At 42.7% G+C, this 18,735-nt stretch overlaps 1 protein-coding gene across 7 annotated transcripts in view; it reads left to right on the forward strand.

Moving 5' to 3' along the window:
* Positions 1 to 16,046, forward strand: part of SLC4A10 (solute carrier family 4 member 10) — a 204,729-nt gene extending 188,683 nt beyond the window's left edge. For 5 of the 7 annotated variants that reach the window (XM_056861658.1, XM_056861656.1, XM_056861660.1 and 2 more), the window contains 4 exons: positions 758 to 880; positions 5,518 to 5,585; positions 6,788 to 6,904; positions 15,791 to 16,046. In XM_056861658.1, the coding sequence (XP_056717636.1) occupies positions 758 to 880; positions 5,518 to 5,585; positions 6,788 to 6,904; positions 15,791 to 15,857 (375 nt within the window). In that variant the 3' untranslated portion in view covers positions 15,858 to 16,046. Of the gene's footprint in view, positions 1 to 757; positions 881 to 5,517; positions 5,586 to 6,787; positions 6,905 to 8,950; positions 8,990 to 15,790 lie in introns of all 7 variants that reach the window. The other 2 variants (XM_056861659.1, XM_056861662.1) reach the window with 2 other exon arrangements.
* Positions 16,047 to 18,735: the final 2,689 nt, after the last annotated feature.

Consider the following 18,735-nt stretch of genomic DNA (forward strand, 5'->3'; position numbering starts at 1 on the left):
AGACTATAATCTATTCTTAGTAACAAGGGAATTACAATGTTGCTATTAGCTACCCTCTTTCAAGGTATGGGGGCTAATACATCTGAGTGGAAACATCTGCTTGGATCTACAGGAGAATTTCTGTTTAAGGAGGTTATGATTTTCACTGATTTCCCCTTCCCCTAATGGCAGATCTTTGACTCCTCCCTTCTTCCTGGTGATCTCCTGTCCCCCCTGGAGCACCAATGGGCAGTCATTTTGGACTGCAGTAGGAGGTAGAAGGTGGGGAAGTTGTGTTTCCAGACAGAAATTTGTTCCATCTATGGAAAACTTCTAGGAGATCCAACACATTGCCTCCTGCTTTCTTTTGTGAACATTCACCCATATACTCTCACTCAGGACTGATTCTCACAAGATTGGCTACTAGAAACACTTCAATGTGGAGGCAACTTCATGCAGTGATCTTGAAATGTCACTTTCCCCATGGACCTCCCTGTTCACTTGCAGAGTCTCACCACCACCATCTCGTGCCTCCATTGGTTTCCACGCAATGCTAAGAATTTCACCCTCATGCTCACAAACATACTGTAAATTTATTTCAGAATTGAATTCTCTTTAGCACACATATGTGCATGCATGTCTACAAACTCATTGAGAAAGATAACTATGGATATTTAAGATCACACTACTTTGGCCTATGTGTTTTAGTTTGGTTCTTTTACGAGCGCAATTTATTTCTAGCTGCCAATAACATCTCGCCATATTATATTTTGAATAGGTTTTAGCATTGGTGTTTGTGAGAAAACTCATGGACTTATTTTTTACCAAACGAGAACTAAGCTGGTTGGATGATTTGATGCCAGAAAGCAAGAAAAAGAAGCTGGAAGATGCTGAAAAAGAGGTGGGCCTGGATTTCTTACCCTCCCCCCCCCCACTTCTTTCCTTTTTCATTAAAAACTGTCTGGTTGACATTTGGTTACATTATATATATATATATAGCAAAATTGACTGCCTAGGTTTTTTTGGTTGAAGTAACCTTCAACAGTAATCTGAACCTTTAGGTATTGTAAAAGACTATCTGTTCTGTAAACACATGTGCCAACTCTCACAAAGGTAATCTGCATGCAGAAACAGACGTTTTACGCACTTAGTTGATGTTCAGCCAGGCACTTCTGAATGGAGTAGTTGCATCTTTTGCTTATCTTTTACTACGGATGGGATGAACATTCCCAGCTGCTGCCACTAGATCAGGATCTAAAGTGATGGAACGTATTAAGTCATAAATGGCACAATCCAGGTGTCTTCTAAGAGCCATGCAGCCTTTAGTGGCCCTGGTTCTCCTCGAGGCATAGTACAACACAGGCTTGGGATATGAAGGATGTGAGTGTGTTCCCCTTTATTAAGGAAGTTATATGTGAGTAGGGTTGCCAGGTCCCTCTTCGCCATCGGCAGGAGGTTTGGGGGGCAGAACCTAAGGAGGGTGGGGTTTGGAGAGAGGAGGGACTTCAATGCCATAGAGTCCAATTGCCAAAGCAGCCATTTTCTCCAGGTGAACTGATCACTATCAGCTGGAGATCAGTTGTAATAGCAGATCTCCAGCTAGTACCTGGAGACTAAAAGGAAAAAGGCACCACTGTGTGTATACCAGAAGGGTTTGGAAATCAGCACAGGAGCGAATGAGTATAACAAAGTGCAAGTGAATTCTTAGCAATATGCAATATGTAAACTGGAGATATTACATGATGACTGATCTTTGAGGGACTGATGAAGAAATGTAAAGCCAAAGAATTCGAAATGGCCGTATCCCTTTTTCAAGTTTTGGCATCATCTTATGGTAACGTCAGAAACACCATTATAAATTTGAAGAGGAACCAAGGACTTCCTTGTGAATATAACCTAAGGACTATACCTATACTTTGAATTTTCAAGTCTGATTGTTCCAACTTGATTGTTGTAATATACATTGCACATAGTAGGATAGATTATTTAGGTTCTTTGTTCAAGTGTATAGTTGTGACTCTATGTTATATGTTTTAGCAATCTATGTAAACATTTGCACTTTGTTATACTCATTCGCTCCTGTGCTGAGTACCTGGAGGTTGGCAACCCTATGTGTGAGCATATCCTGAGAGAGGCAGCATGAGTCGCCTAGTTCTGCAGTAGCCTGGTGAGGTGCTTAGTGTTGGAAAGTTCAAATCCCCACTCTGTTCAAATCCCCTCCTTGCTGGGTCACCTTAGGCCAGCCACTGTCTCTCAGCTCAACCTTACTTCACAGGGTTCTTCTTGTGACGACAAATTGGAAGAAGGCGGAATGAAGCTTTAAACCATTTTGGGTCCCTGCTGAGGAGGAAAGCAGGGACTTAATATCGATAATAAAAGAAGTAAAAAGTAATGTAATTCACAGGGTTATTGTCAGGATAAAATGGAGGAGGGGAGAAAGTTTTGTGCTTCTTTGCCCCACCCCATTGGGGAGAAAAGCGGGAAATAAATACACATTTTCCTTCTTAACTCTTTTGGAAGGGGAGGGCATAAAGGAAAGAGGGGAAATCTTCATTCATTGGCATGCTGCGTTACTATGCGATGCCCTGAGTTCTGGTTTATAGCAATACAAAATGATAAAAACGAGGCAGAGGTTTTCCCCTTGTAGTTGCCCCAGGAATCTGTTCCTCTTGAGCCCATGTTTCTTCTTTCACGTTACTGCCTGTTTCTCCTTGAATAGTGACAGACAACAAAAGTTTGGGCTATACATTTTTATTTGCATCTTCTTTTATTTTCACTCACTTTTTTTGAAGGATTGTTTTTTGCATGTTATGGCATTGCTAAATATTTGAGGCTATTATTAAACCTGTTCAGCTGTCAAAATCCTGGGAAAGCTGTGAAGCCTGGAACATGACAAAATTAACTAGAAAATTCAGAGATAGAGCCACTGGAATGTAATTGGAGAGAGACAATTCTGCTGGCTTTAAAAATAAAGCTGGGCCTCTGCCTATAAACAGAAATGAAGCTGGCAGGTTTTTAAGAAACACTCATTCGACTAGATCGAGATTTTCATTCTACGAGGCTGTCTTCAATACTAGGAACAATTCTTCTCCATGGGGAACGTTCTTTGTTGATGTGGGAAACAAAGTTTGTTCTTGGTCCTCCTATTGTTCCTTGTGATTAGCCTAAATCCCAGGGAGGCTGTCAAAAATGGTGACCTACTTACGATGAATGGCTTCATGTGAGCAGCCGTGCTGCTACCAATGGCCACTGGAGACATGAAAATGGGTGCCATGTTAAAAGTCTCTCAGGCTGTACCGTCTCTTTCTTGGACTGAGGGAGTTTTTGCCCTCATGGATAGTGGGAAGCCTCCACAGTAAACGGGAGTGTCCAGATGATGTCAATCTAGGCACAGCTCAGATTTTCCCCCTTTTCATCTGGAGTGAACAAAAACCTAATGTTTGAAGGGGAACCCTTGGGACAGGAGCTGTGGAAGTCCCACCTGTAGCCACTACAGGGAATAGGGTTGCCAACCTCCAGGTACTAGCTGGAGATCTCCTGCTATTACAACTGAACTCCAGCCAACAGAGATCAGTTCACCTAGAGAAAATGGCCGCTTTGGCAATTGGACTCTATGGCATTGAAGTCTCTCCCCTTCCCAAACCCTGCCCTCCTCAGGCTCCGCCCCCAAAATGCCCCCCTCTGGTGGCAGTGAAGGACCTGGCAACACTAACAGGGAAGGAGGCTGCTTTCAAGGTGGCACGGGGCAGCCTGATGCTGTGTGCTATCTACCCACTCCTTAGCCCTTTATAGGGCTTTTGTTCTTTTCCAGCTGAGCTGCAGTGTAGCATAACAACGCAACTCAGTAGGGGAAAAGAAGGGAAAGGGGGGGTTCCGGGCTTCAGAGGGTGTCCAAAATTGCTGTCCTGCCTGTGCTTTTGCTTGATGCAAAAGAGGAAAAAGAGGAGGCGGGGGGGGGGGATACAGTAGCCAGTGGCGCGGGAACAAGTGTGTGTGGTTACCATTCTCATTCCACTTGCTGCTGCCATCACAACAAGGGCATGGTTTTCCACCTCTGTGTCGATGTGAACACTGTCGTTGTTTCTTTCTGACATACTACATACTTCCAAACTTGTTGAAGCTAATTTCCTTTCCCTTTATCTCTTAGAAGCTCCTTTATCCATTGATTTTGAGCAGTGTAATTTTAAATCTGATGTTTGAGGGATATAAGGGCTGAAATAAATCTTGCCACTGACAATGTAGCCTTGGGATCCATGTCACTTAATAAAAAGGCATTATGTCAGACACAGAGGCATTAGATTTATATATTAAAAGGGGAAAGATGTAACGTGATCTAAGTTCCTCATAAAAGTGGCATTTCAAAAAGGTATGAGCTACTGAATCAGTAAAGCCAGAAGGGCAAGGATAGGTCCTTTCTGGATATGGTATATTCAGAATTCTGCCTTGCATAACCATAGAGGGGAATACCATTCAGTCTAGCTAAACAGAAGGCTCAAAGCTGATTTCCAGTGGTTCTTTTCCGCACAGTATATTCCTCCCCTGTCTCTGATAAAATCAAATGGTTAAAAACATATTTTTAATATAAAAAATTAAATCCTGCCTGATGCATGAAAGGAGAGATATGATAGAAGGTTGGTATGTATCTTTGTCCCACCCATTGTAAAACTGGGTTCATGTTGCAGTGGAAGATCCAGCTGTGTTTGCTCGTTATCTGTTTTCACTTTGAACAACCTGAGTGCATGAATACATCATGAATAACCCACTGGGTACATCTAAGCCTACATATGCAGTAACTTCCTGCAGTTGTGGCTGCTTATACCTAAGGTTGCCAGCTCCAGGTTGGGAAACACCTGAAGATTTTTGGGGTGGAGCCTGAGAAGGGCGGAGTTTGGAGAGGGGAGGGACTTCAATGCCATAGAGTCCAATTGCCAAAGCAATCCAGTGGAACTGATCTCTGTTGCTTGGAGATTAGTTCAATCGATCAATCAATAGACCTTTATTGGCATATACTAGGAGATTAGTTATAATAGCGGGAGATCTCCAGCTACCACCTGGTGGTTGGCAACCCTATTTATACTGCCTCTCCCCAAAGAAGTCATAATTACTGCCTATAGCCAAGGGAGGCAACCCACCAAAAGTTCCCTTGTGCAAGCCCCGTTGTAACTGAATGAGAGATGCACAACACTGCAGCTTTCCAGGGGATTGTGCCCCAAACGAGTAACACTTTTTATGGAATCCCTATCTTTCTTGCAAAGAGCTATTTTCAACAGTGAAAATTAGTTTTTTGTCGAAGAGTTGTCCTTTTAAATACAGTGTCCTAATTTTTGGCACCTGCCACGTCACTTTAAAAAGAGTTGTGAACAGGAAAGGCCAGTGAGGTGACATCTTGTTAAAGACTATTTGGAAAGAGAAATGAAGAAATGCTGTTTGGTTTGTTTGTTTTTCTTTTTGGTGATTGAATCTGCAAAAGTAGGCAAACGGTTATAGCGAGACTTTTTCTTTCTTTCTTTTGCTCATTTCTAAATTGTTTTCTTTTAGGAGGAGCAAAGTATGCTGGCAATGGAGGAGGAAGGTACTGTCCAGTTACCACTAGAAGGACACTACAGGTAAACCACTGAGATTGAATATTTGTTTCTCTATTGAAATTCAAATGAAAACCTAGGATGTGTCAGTGTGGTGCAGTAGTCAGCATGTCAACTCCTCACCCTCCTGAGAAGCTCGCTGGGTGGCCTTGAGGTGGTCTCTCTCTCAGAGCTTAAGTATATATTACAAAGTCCTCTACTCATGTCTGGGTTCCCATGAGAACTCTTCATCATTCTCTTATTTTTGATGCCCCGTTCTCTTGTTCCTTATATTGTCTCCCCTCCTGTGTGTATATAAATCTTGCTGATTGAGAGTTCACTTCATGCATCTGACAAAGTGGCCCCTGACCCACAAAAGCTCAGCAGATATTTTTTTATACCCCTCGCTAAAATGCCAGGAGAAGCAAGTACAAACAACCAACCAGTTGAGACAGCAGGAGCCACTGCCACCTCCTAAATTGGGCAGTCACATTCCATGAAACCAACAGGAAGCTCTGTTCTGCAGGAACTCTAGGCCATGCACTGGAATGCACATGAAACTATGGAATGGGAGTTTAGGCTGCCAAGAGCCCTGTGCAAATGAAAGTGTCCTTGCTGTTAACACCCTTTCTAGGGGGATAAGTAATTCTAACTACAGTAAAGGCTTTGACATCCAACATTAAAGGGGAATAGGGTTAATCAGATGTGCCAAATACTCAAGCTCGTTGCTCTGCTGGGGCACCCCTACCCAGAGGTATCCGCAGTGATCAAACCCACTCTCTTGTGAGCCATGGCAACAGACTCCACACCTGGTGGGACCCTTCCCCTCCCCCCCTAAAGTTGTCCTACACAACAGGAAGATGAGCAGGTCAGCTGCCCAGGCTGAGGGGGAAAGCAGCATTCGAGGATGACATCCGCTGGCAGTGCTAGCTGGCATAAGCTCAGCAACAGTTGAAGGCTTCAACCTGGCCAGCTGGAGAGGCAGCAGTTGGGTTGGTGTGCACCCAAAGACATGGGTATAGCAGCTGAGAGGGAAGACCTTGCTTCCTGGGTGATGCCAGTTAACTGAGCATTCCGGATGATCAAGTACTGGATAACAAAACTTGTACTGTATGTGCACTGAAATGTATTTCTATAGGACTTGGAAGTAGCTTTATGTGATCCTTTGAATCTGTAGGTTGCACAGGACTGCAGATAAGGAAGCTTGATTGCTCTCTCTTTCTGTGTGTGTGCTCGTTTTATTTTAGAGATGACCCATCCGTAATCAATATTTCTGATGAAATGGCAAAAACAGCTGTGTGGAAGACACTACTGATAGCATCAGAAAATAACAAGGATAAGGAGTCCAGCTTTCCTTCTAAAAGGTTTAATATATTTTTAAAAATAATCCTCTTATATACTATCTACTTTAGTAAGAGTTTGTTTCGGATCAAGATTTTGCTTTGTTGTTTATGTAATGGGTTGGATCCAGCCAGCTTTCTCACTAAGTCTCTCCTAATTCCCATCCTTTCTCCAGCCCCCGCCACACATGCCTTTTGTCCATGTAAGTCCCAAGAGCTCCCTAGCATAGCCTTTTTGGTGGTCAAAGAGGACCTTGTCTTCCCTTTTTCGCTAGTGGAAAAGCTGGTTGGATACCACCCAATACTGACACACACACGCGCGCACACTGCCCTACTGATACACTTATTCCTTGAAGAACTCAAATAATCAGAACCTTATGAATACTTCTAGTCATATACTGAAAACGCCAGCAACACAACCAAATGGCATCAGTGCATGAGGGGTATATGAACTTATGTTTATGTAGCTGCCACACCAACAGCTAGGTCTTCAAAGACCTAAGATCTTCAGGTCTTTGGAAGCGCCATACTAGCCTTCCTGTATAGACTCTCTTTTCCACAAAGCTCAGCACTAATCCAGGAGATTGTAAAGGAGAGGGGTATGTGGACCACAAAACAGACTTGGCCAGAGGGTTAAGATGCTTCTTTGTGATAGCTTTTCCAGCAACGGTAGTATTAAACACCAAGTGTGGGGGTTTTGTATCAAAGACTTACCTGCTAGTGCAGGAAGGCACATGTGTTGCACGAATGTTTCTGTGTTTTATGTCACAGTCGCTGAGCCACTCAGACTGATCCTGTTAGTCTGTTTGGACTAACAATAATTACCATGAGTACAGTAAATGCCTTGGTAGATTTTCATGCCTACCTCATGCAAAAGCAGCCATATAGAAGCAACTTTACCAAAAACAGGATGTAAATAAAGACAAAAGAACTCCAGGTGATCTAATGGGCATTTCAAGTGCATGGTGAATTTGTCCCTTGCCTTTCCTAGTGGCCTTGTATCATTTTTTATTGTAAGCCCAAGGGAAGAACACTTTCTACAATGCCTATTGTGTCATATGCCTCCTTACTATTACTTTTTTTTGCCATCAAGTCACAGCTGACTGATGGCAACCCCGTAGGGTTTTCAAGGCAAGAGACATTTGGAGGTGGTTTGCCATTGCCTGGCTCTGCGTCATGACCCTTGTATTTCTTGGAGGTCTCCAATCCTATTACTATTAATTTTACACAATTAGTTTTTCACTAAACATATATCTGATAGACACAGATGATTTCTCCCCCCCCCATGTGGATATATATCTACACTATGGGGCCACCCAGGATTACAGCTGATATTTATTTAAACCTAGGGGAACCCCCAAATTACTGAGACCTCCTGATACAAACTCACAAAATTCTGGTCATCATTTATTCTATTTTGAAAGTGATTTAATAGATCTCAAGTTTGTCAGACAATTCTACCGAATTGTTGTTGCTGTTGTTACCTTTTTCAAGGCTAGCTGAACTACTAGAGATAGGTCAGAAAGCTGCAATGATGCAGATTAGTAGTTGGTATATAAGACATGTTCCATTGGCTGAAAATGATCCGCTATGTTCCAATCATATGTGCAAGAATAGCAGTTGCATGTATTGGTCATCATAGTTATAGCAAAATGATCATGGCTATATTACTGCTGGCCCCTTTAAAAATAAAGGGTTTGCTAAATGTCTCACCCAATTGACCTTGGGTACCCAATTGACCTTGGGCTAGTCACAGCTCTCTCCAAACTCTCTCAGCCCCACCTAACTCACAAGGTGTCTGTTGTGGGGAGGGGAAGGGAAGGGAATTGATTATGAGCTGCTTTGAGACTCCTTAAGGTAGAGAAAAGCAGGGTATAAAAAACCAACTCAGTTCTTCAGAGCTGTACCCTTCTAAGCCCATTATGGACAGAAGGATATACCTCTATTTAGGTTATCATTGCTAACTGAGTATAAATGCAATAGTCTAACAGCTGTTTTCCCCCAATTCCATTCCTTTTGAATTAACATTTTTTCTGCTTAACTGTTCCATTATCACATTTCTACCATAAGCTCCCCTACCTAATCTCTCTAGAAGCTGATTCCCCAAAGGTAAGACCCTGTCCCCAAATCTCTGCCTTGATTGCTTTTCCCACTACTAAATGGTGTTTTTGGAAACATTCGCTAACATTATGTGTAAATTTTGGGGAGACAAAATTTAATGGAACTGAATTGACAGTAAGTTTAGAAGCTGCTTGAATGCCCCCATGTTGGCTCTCTGAGATCTTACATAAGAAGCAAGCACACTCCTTTTTTAAAATGTTACAATTCAGCCAAACCTTACAACAAAACAGAATCCTTAAGATGTCAGCCTGCACTGAGAAAACGTTACCTTTTTAAAAAAGAAATTCACTATGTTTAACTTCCAAATGTTAACCGACACTAAATTCCTCTACTTGATTTCTAGCATTTTGTCACCCCAAAAATGGCATGTTGCTTCTTTAATGTTCCTCCTCTTTCTATGCAGCATAAACAAGATGATTGGCCCAGGGTCGAATAAATGTTACTACCCTTCCCTTCCATTGAAGATGGTACTATACGATTTCCCAATTTATATGATATTTCCTTCTGCTAATCACACAAACTGTGGCCTGGTTCTTACTGCTGGTGGGAGGGGCTTGCACCACTGCCCCCAACTAACTGTATAAACCGGTCCTTTGTTTCAAATATCCTTTATAAAGCTTCCTCCTAGCTTCCATATTAAATAACACTTTGTGGTCAATGCTACATATATGACTTTATATTTTCATTTTGGTGTCTTCACCTTTAAATGGGTACAGCATACTTAAAAAAATTAGAACAGGCCGTGCAGGTCGAAAAGAGTGAAGCTAGGCTGAACTTAAGCCAAACTGGCTTGCTACAGAAGTGGGAATTGTTCTTCCAGTGGTTCTCAGACTTTTTGAAGACAGGGACTACTATAAGTCCATTCATACTATTCTTTGTAAGGTTGTCTCTGTGAAGAATAAGAAACTGGCTGCATGTCCAAAGTGAAGTAATTCCTAGCTAGCAAGAGGGGCAAATCGTAACAGCATTTGCAGTTCCTGACAATGGAAAAAACAGGGCAGATCATAAAGCAAAACCCCCATGACTTGCCTTTTATTAGGACCAACGTAACATAAACCATTGCACAAGCTTTTGAATTTTCCAAAACTCTTCATCAGGACCGCTATTAAAAAAACAGGAGGGAGTCCGTGTGTGTGTTTCAGTTTAACATTATGTGTTAAATGCCAGGCATTATTGAATAGACTGTTTGCTGGTGGCTGGGCCTGGTTTTGCCTTATGCTTTCTGGAAGAAGAAGGGAAAATGGAATTGTTTGCAGTTCATCCCTTCTATACACCTGTACAGTCAGATGCTTGCTTTCAGTGACCGACACTGGCCATTTGAGAAGTGATTTAAAGAACTGATCACAAGATTAGCTAAGTCACTGAAGGTGCACAGAGACACTAAGCAGTAAGTCTCAGCTCAAAATCTCAAACTCATTTTTAAAAATATTGTCAAAGGCTTTCACGGTCAGAGTTCATTAGTTCTTGTAGGTTATCCGGGCTGTGTGACCGTGGTCTTGGTATTTTCTTTCCTGACGTTTCGCCAGCAGCTGTGGCAGGCATCTTCCTGAAGATGCCTGCCACAGCTGCTGGCGAAACGTCAGGAAAGAAAATTCCAAGACCACGGTCACACAGCCCGGATAACCTACAAGAACCAATCATTTTTTTAAAAATTGCTGTGATCTTTGTACAAGTTAGTCAATTAATAACCGCAGTGATCATGACTCCTGGAAATTCTGCCTCTTCTCAGCTAAATTAGATGATTTATCCTGTAATCCCAAGGATGTTTTCCCAGTAGTAAGCCCCATTGAATAACATAGGATTTACTTTTGCGTACATGTGCTTAGGATTGCTAGCTTAGTTCTTAAACTGGCCCAAAGCAGCTGCAACTGATGAAACGTGCTGGTGCAAAGTTGCTCCCCAGAGAGCATTGATGTAAAGAGAGCCGGAACTTCTCTCACATGTAGTTGAGGGAGTTCAACCAAAGTACGTTTGCCTAGGGATCATGGTCATATTCACATTTACTAAAAAAAACCTTCTGCTGAAACTTGTGGCCAAAAACAGAAAGACAGCATAGATGGACACCATAAAACTTAGACCCAAAAGAGGTTTTTATAATATGAATTTCTATATAGAAATTATAGAAACTCATATTATATAAACCTGAAGTTTGCATTTAGACATTTTTAATTTTTCTTCATTTGGATACATTTAAAGAGCATACAAACAATCAGCTGTTGCAGTTGGCAACTCTTCAAGCATAACTGCTAAAAACCAGTAGTTCATCAAATGCCTCACGAGCTCCCTGTGGAACACACAGATCCCTTAACAGGCAAAGGAAAAAAATTGGGGGTTATTAAGAAAGCTAGAAATAGATTTTAGACAATGCACTAGATAAAGTGTCGTGTGTGTGTGTGTGTGTAAAGTGCCGTCAAGTCGCAGCCGACTTATGGCGACCCCTTTTTGGGGTTTTCATGGCAAGAGACTAACAGAGGTGGTTTGTCAGTGCCTTCCTCTGCACAGCAGCCCTGGTATTCCTTGGTGGTCTCCCATCCCAATACTAACCAGGGCTGACCCTGCTTAGCTTCTGAGATCTGACGAGATCAGGCTAGCCTGGCCCATCCAGGTCAGGGCAGATAAAGTGTCAATGGAAGTCAAATTGGTGAATCTTTCTTAGTGCTTTCGGGAACAAAGAACCTTGTAGACACAATCCCTTCCAAAGTAATCTTCCTTTAAATGAAGAATCTCTCATTTGGACACCTGCTTATAGTATCTTCAAATACTAGAATCAAATTTGATTCTACTAACATCCATTGTCATGGCAAAAGGGCGCCAACTCAATGTCCTGCCAAGTGGAAGTTGATGAGCATTTTGCCATGCTGCTGGAGACCACTGGTTTTGAGCTATGGCCTACTTAACAGCACAAGCAGAAATTCTTTTTGGGGAAAAAATCAAGATAAATAAAACATAAAAACAATTCCTGAATTACCTTTGCAGTTGTAGATAAACATATGGGAATAGTTATAGTGCTTTTCTCCTTGTGGGTTTTTTTTTGGGGGGGGGGAGTTTCCTTGCCTATTCAATGTATTTTGCATATTGTTAAATTCCATAAAGGCATGCTTTCAGACTGTAGGCAATATTGTCCTGGATCCAGAGCAGCGTGTAAGGATTTCTGGCTATGGAATGTGACCCCAGAATAACCTCCAAACTCCAAATGACTGTGTCGTTCACACTCTCTGAGTTGCAAATCTAGTGTGCAGTGAACAATATAATACGCAGTTGCATTAGCTGGATTTCCCTGGTTAGGCACAGGACTATCTGGTGCTTCTTGGGCCAACGCTGCTGTTCTGACCCCCTCCACAGTATACTTTAGTATCTCATTACAGGTCCTTATGTATCCCACAGGTGTTTTGCACTGCCATGAAACTGGGATGTGTGTGTGTGTGTGTATAAAGTGCCGTCAAGTCGCAGCCAATTTATGGCGACCCCTTCTGGGGTTTTCAAGGCAAGAGACTAACAGAGGTGGTTTGCCAGTGCCTTCCTCTGCACAGCAACCCTGGTATTCCTTGGTGGTCTCCCATCCAAATACTAACCAGGGCTGACCCTGCTTAGCTTCTGACAAGATCAGGCTAGCCTGGGCCATCCAGGTCAGGGCAAAACTGGGATGTGCAGGTACCTAAAACAATTGTGTCAGCAGCACCAATAATCCAGATTGGTCTTCATATCCATCCTAGCAAGGTGCTGACTGGTTTGGAAAGAACCAGGGCTTGTCTCCTATGAGCAAGTTTCATGTACGCTAGGTAGCATCTGTCACGTAGCGCTCATCCTTTTCCGCTAAAACTTCCATTTGCAGAAGATCAGTGGTTTCTGGTGGGCTCTAGTGAGAGCCAGCGTGGTGTAGTGGTTAAGAGTGGTGGACTCTGGAGAACCAGGTTTGATTCCCTACTCCTCTACATTAGTGGCAGGAGCTAATCTGGCGAACTGGATTTGTTTCCTCTCTCCTACACATGAAGCCAGCTGGGTGACCTTGGGCTAGTCACACTCTCTCAGTCCCTCCCTACCTCACACGGTGTCTGTTGTGGGGAGGGGAAGGAAAGGTGATTGTAAGCTGGTTTGATTCTTCCTTAAGTGGTAAAGAAAGTCGGCATATAAAACCAACTCTTCTTCTTTTCTAGCACGAATGGATGTTTTGGCATACGAGGAAGTGCTATCTGTGGCAGACAGAACTCAGTTACAGGATTCAGGCCCAGATAACTGGTCCCACAGTTACCTACTGACAGGGTTGTTTAATTTCATACCAACTCCCCAACAGCATGGAATATACCAAAGGGAAGAAGCTCCCATGTAATTTGACGAAGGGGTCCTCGGTACAGCAGCTACTTGTTAGGAGATGGAATTCTAGCCAGCCATGCCAAATGGTGGAGGTCTTCCTAAACAGGGAGTCTTCTATATTGATTTATTAAATGTATTTACTATTTTGGATTCAGTTTCAGCTTATTCTGCCTCAGCCACTTGACTGTGTTGCGAAAGCGCTGGGTCAGAGCTGAGATGGACTCTTCCAGAGACTTAGCTAAAGAGATGTAGAGCTGGGTGCCATCTGCATATTGATGACATCCACCCACAAAGCTCCAGACAATCTCATTCAGTGGCCTCACATAAATGTTGGAGCTTGGGTTAGAGAATGGAGCTGTAAGACAAATCCCAACCTGTTGATTCTACTTCTCTGATGGAAGCTGTGTGTGTCACTGGCACTCTTCAAGCAGCGGGTGGATGAACATTTCAGGCTGATCCTGCATTGAGCAGGGGGTTGGACTAGATGGCCTGTATGGCCCCTTCCAACTCAATGATTCTATAATCAGACAAGAAAGACTGCAACCATCAAAGAGCTGCTGCTCCGATATCTGCTGTATATTTCAACCAATGATAAGCCTGAGTCAAAGGCTGCTGATTGGTCTAACAAGATCCATATGGGTGGGCTGTCCATTGTCCACCTTTAAATAAAAAGATTTTCTACCAATGCAATAAAATCAATCTCAGTCCCAAACCAAGGCCTGAAACCAGATGGAAATGGCTCAGGGCAACCTAGCTTTTACTTTTGACTCAGCAGAGTGTGGAGTACTGACAAGTAATTCCTGTGCTGCTCTTTTAGTGGGACCAGAACCCTACAAAGAGCTGCAGAGGAACTCAGAAAACTAAATGAAAGGAGGAGCAGTTATGCTGATAGTTTGTGAGTTTGGGGCGGGATTTGCTTGAAAGTATAAGTAAAATCTGTGCATTCTTTCTGGCCAGTGTATTTATTCAGGGTTTTTATACACTTTTTTTGCCATCAAGTCACAGCTGACTTATGGCGACCCTCTGGCAAGAGACATTCAGAGGTGGTTTGCCATTGCCTGTTTCCACGTCATACCCTGGTATTCTTTGGGGGTCTCCCATCCAAATACTTGCCAGGATCGAGGCTGAGAGGGTGTGACTGGCCCAAGGCCACCCAGCAAGTCTCCATGGCAGAGTGAGGATTTGATCCTGGGTTTTCCCAGATCCTACTCGAAGACCTTAACCACTACACCACACTGGCTCTCATTTATATACACTGTCTGGGAAGAAGTGTCTCTTCAAAGTTTCCTCTTTCCTTAGAGTCACTCATCTGCTACCTAGACTCACTCCTTTACTGCCAAATAAAACAGGAGTCCATTGGCAGCTTAAAGACTAGCAAAGCTCATTCCATCATAACCTTTCGTGAGTCAGAGCTCATTTCATCAGATGCATGAAATGTCCATCCTTTACAGCAGCAGCTCTGACATTCTGGAGCTGTGTGCCAGAGGAGGGCTGTTCCTTTGTTCTCATTCTGCAGGCAATAGGTTGGATCTGACCAGCTTTTCTGCTGGTGCAAGAGGGAAGTGTGGCTCTTTTCACCTCCCCAAAATTTGTACCAGGGTTAGGGGGGGCTCACTGACCAAATGTCTTGCAGGATGGGACTACAGTGGGGATGAAATGTGGGCAAGATTGCCCATTCTCCTTTTTGCACCTGTGGAAAAGCAGGTTCAATCCAACCTCAGCTCTTTCTTTTTTCAGTGGCCCTTTGATGGATCCTAGGCTAGAAGGAATGTTATACCTTATTATTGAGATTATCTTGTGTAAAAAATGTATCTTGGTTTTAATGTTTTGGTGCTAGTTCTGGCTAGTTTTTAAGCTATGTTTTATGATTTTGATCTTGTTGTGACCTGCTCTGAGCCTGGCTTGCCGGGAATGAGGGCGGGATAAAAATGCAATAAACAAACAAATTGATGGTTTTGTAAGCCAACTTTGGTCACTGGGGAGGCAGGATATAAATATTATTGATAAATAAAATAGTGTCCGGCTGCATCCTCATCTACCTGACTTCAGTTGGAGGGCACAGATGTGCACGTTCTAACCAATCCACTATTCAGCTTCTTGTTTGTGCATCGGAAGATTCCAGAGTGCTACATGGTTTTTGCAAAGAAATTATTTGCCATTTAATCATGCAATGACCTTTGCTTGCATGCTCGCCGATTTGTACGTTCGTAACTTTCTTTTCTTACTTCAGCTTTTCTTCTGTTTCGTTCTTTGCCTACCTTTTTTTTTCCTATGATGACGGCAGGCGCTCTTGATAACCGTGCATTTATTTGCTTCCTGGTTTTGTACATTGTGGCATGAAAAGCTAATGGTGATGGTATTGTTTGATGGATGGATTCCACCCCCTGCCCCCCCCACAAACCCTTTATCCAAAACTGATGGCTTGTAATGTGTTGTGTACAGCAAGACTTCCCTTCTTCTCTATCTTTCCCTATGCAGCACTGAAAGCCAACGAGAGAAGAAAGCTGACTCAGGGAAAGGTGTGGACCGCGAAACTTGCCTATGACTTGTTCCTTAATTTCTTTTTACAAAACGATGCGAGGAGTGCCACAGTCCATAAGGCGACCCGTTTCATTCTCCAAGCTGTCCTTCATCCCAGAGTATAAGCACTGGTAAAGTAAGTAGTGCCATCCGTGTTTCAGCTCATTGGCTCTTCGTCGACTCTGGTCTGTAACCAATTGCACAAATCAACAATATCCAACGAAAGAATCTTGTGCTTTCCTTCATGGGTCCTCCAGCCTTCTGAACCCACTCTATCCAGTTGAGAAGAAACAAAAAGTTTTCTTTTACATTGAATTTATGTCTCAGTAGGTCTGGACGATACTTTCCTACTTTGTAATTCCTACTGTGTAATTTATTTTCATGGCTTCTCCATTTCGGAAGAAAATCCTTGGGGGAGTAAGCCCCCCCTTTTTAGTAGATTAGCTTTCAGCCTGTCATTTCGGAAGACCTAAGGTAACAGAGACACTTGTAGTTTTAGAGCTGTGTTTAAATGAGGAGCAGCTTGATCCTACGAACTCTTAACCACAAGAATGAGTTTTCCCCCCAGTTTAAAATCATGGCTTTTACGTATGCGTGTGTGTGCGTGCACGTGTGCGACTTACAGAATCAGACCCTATATTTGTGCTATTTTCCTTGATTTAATACTGGATATTTAATATTTAAATTTATATGTAATGGAGAATAAAGTAATATAATATATAAAGATATATAGGATATAGTCAACAATCGCTCATCTTGTTCGGAAAAAGTCACATCCGAGGATGTGCAGTATCCATGCAGTATTTGTTGTGAATGCAAGCTGTCATTACAATATCTTTTACTGTACTATACTAAATGTTGCAGTGGTGATTCCAACAGCTGCATTGTAGTGGTAAATAATCCAATTTCCCCCCCAAGATTTCTGGATTATAACCCTTCACAGAAATGTGCAGTAAGATCCCTCTCTTCTCTGTCACCAAGGGTGACCAATGGGGGGGGGGGGTCTTTAAACCTCTGAATACTGCCCTTGAAATTCCTACACGATGTGATGTGCTTGTCTTGCTATAGACAAATGCTGATGCGATCCAGATTTTAAATCCTACATATATTTTTTCTAGAGAGCTTGTTTTGTTATTTTTTCAAAGGCATGCCAGCTTTTTTTAAAAACTGCATTTGCAATTTGCCACCCGAGTAAGGAACCAAGCCAGCCAACATTTAAGCCTCACCTTGGTGTCAGTGAGGCAGAATTTTAGTATATTTTTAAGTGGGTCAGCAATATTACATGGGGTTAGGAGAAACAATGCTTGGACCCTGAATGGGACCAAAGTGTGCTTAGGTTTGGCTGGATTGTGTCCTTAATCTATTCCACACTGCAGATTACATTGGAAATCCTGATCCCGTTAACTGAAGGGGAGTTTTGACACCAGTGTCAGGGGGTCGGTCATAAAGACTCTGTTTTGCAAAAAAAAACAATAACAGTACACACACACAAACAAAAAACCAAACTTGATTGTGTGTTTCTGTTTGGCTTTTGTTAATGGGAGTAACTGAACTCAGTTTCCTTGTCAAAGGCAAACATTTGCACAATATAAACTCTTTTTTGTATATGCCATACAGATTTTATGAAGGTCCTCATACTTTATTAATTAATTTATTTTTAATTAATGAGAACAGCAAGATTGCACCCCCTTGGCAAGATCCATCCTCTCCCGGACATACAGCTGCATGACTTCCCATAGAATCAAGGTTGCTCTTTTCCATCTTTCCCTTCTTGGCTGTTTTCAGCCAGGGGTTATGCTGGCCAATGGCCATAACAATACACGTATGTATGTTCAGCCAGGGGCATTTAATCATTTCCTTCAAAAGGAAGACAGAGTGCACCTTCCCTATGAAGATCCAGCCATAGTTCTCTTCCTTATGGACTCCTGCTTGAAGCATGAGCAATGTTTGCAAATCACTCTCAAGGAGGAATTGAGATGGCTAAGTCATCATCGAGGAGGTACACTTGGCTGGTGGAGGAAAGCAAAAGGACTCCATGAATCCTTGGGAGAGGATGGATCGGTCCCCTGTGATTAAGACAAAAGTGGGACAAATATCAAACATTTTACAAATGTTTTTGGTATGTGCTCATTTTTTTAAAAAAAACTTCTTTTTTACGTTAAAGCCTGTTTTCAATTTACAGGGCTTTACAACCAATCTCAGAAATGTACTTTTAAAAAAACTTTCTAAATTGTCAAAGATAGCGTAATAAGCCTTATCTCAGCTCTGCTGTTGTGCATGGCTCTTACACCACATAAAACAGCTTGCACTAACACAGCTACGGGGGTGGGGGGTACTTCTGTGCAAAGCCATTTGGAACTGAGAACTGACACCGCTGAGACAATCTTTTATGTTTCTATGTGCACGTGGAGGTCTAGCCCATGTGAAACTGACCTCCGTGGGTACACAGAAGCATGTAGGGGGGTCCTTCTGATGAATCCCCTTGTCCAGAGGTGTGTCCATGTATGTATGAACATGTGGGAAAAGAACAGGAATTGCCCAGGACAAGAAAATGCATGGCTTAATTGATTAGGGCAACTTTCAAATGGCTCAGATCGAACCATTTCAAGCCTATGTGATCAATGCAGTCAGGGAGTATGGGATGTTTTGTGCAGTGCGGTCCCTGCTGATTCCACAGACGACAGAGATGCTGATCCACAGTATCAGTACCAGGGTTTCCTGAAGAAAAGTGTCTGCCAGGTTGGGCAGTTTGTAGCGTCATTCCCACTTTGTAGATGCAAAACTGAGATAAAGAAGGCACGAGGAGGCTACGATTAAGACGGTAGTTTCAACCGTGACAGCCCGTGTGAAGATGCCTGGTGCATTTCCGAGTTGCCAAGTATTAAGTGGTCCATCTTGTGCAG

Source organism: Euleptes europaea, chromosome 15 (assembly GCF_029931775.1).
Source record: "Euleptes europaea isolate rEulEur1 chromosome 15, rEulEur1.hap1, whole genome shotgun sequence".
Classification (NCBI taxonomy): Eukaryota; Metazoa; Chordata; class Lepidosauria; order Squamata; family Sphaerodactylidae; genus Euleptes; species Euleptes europaea.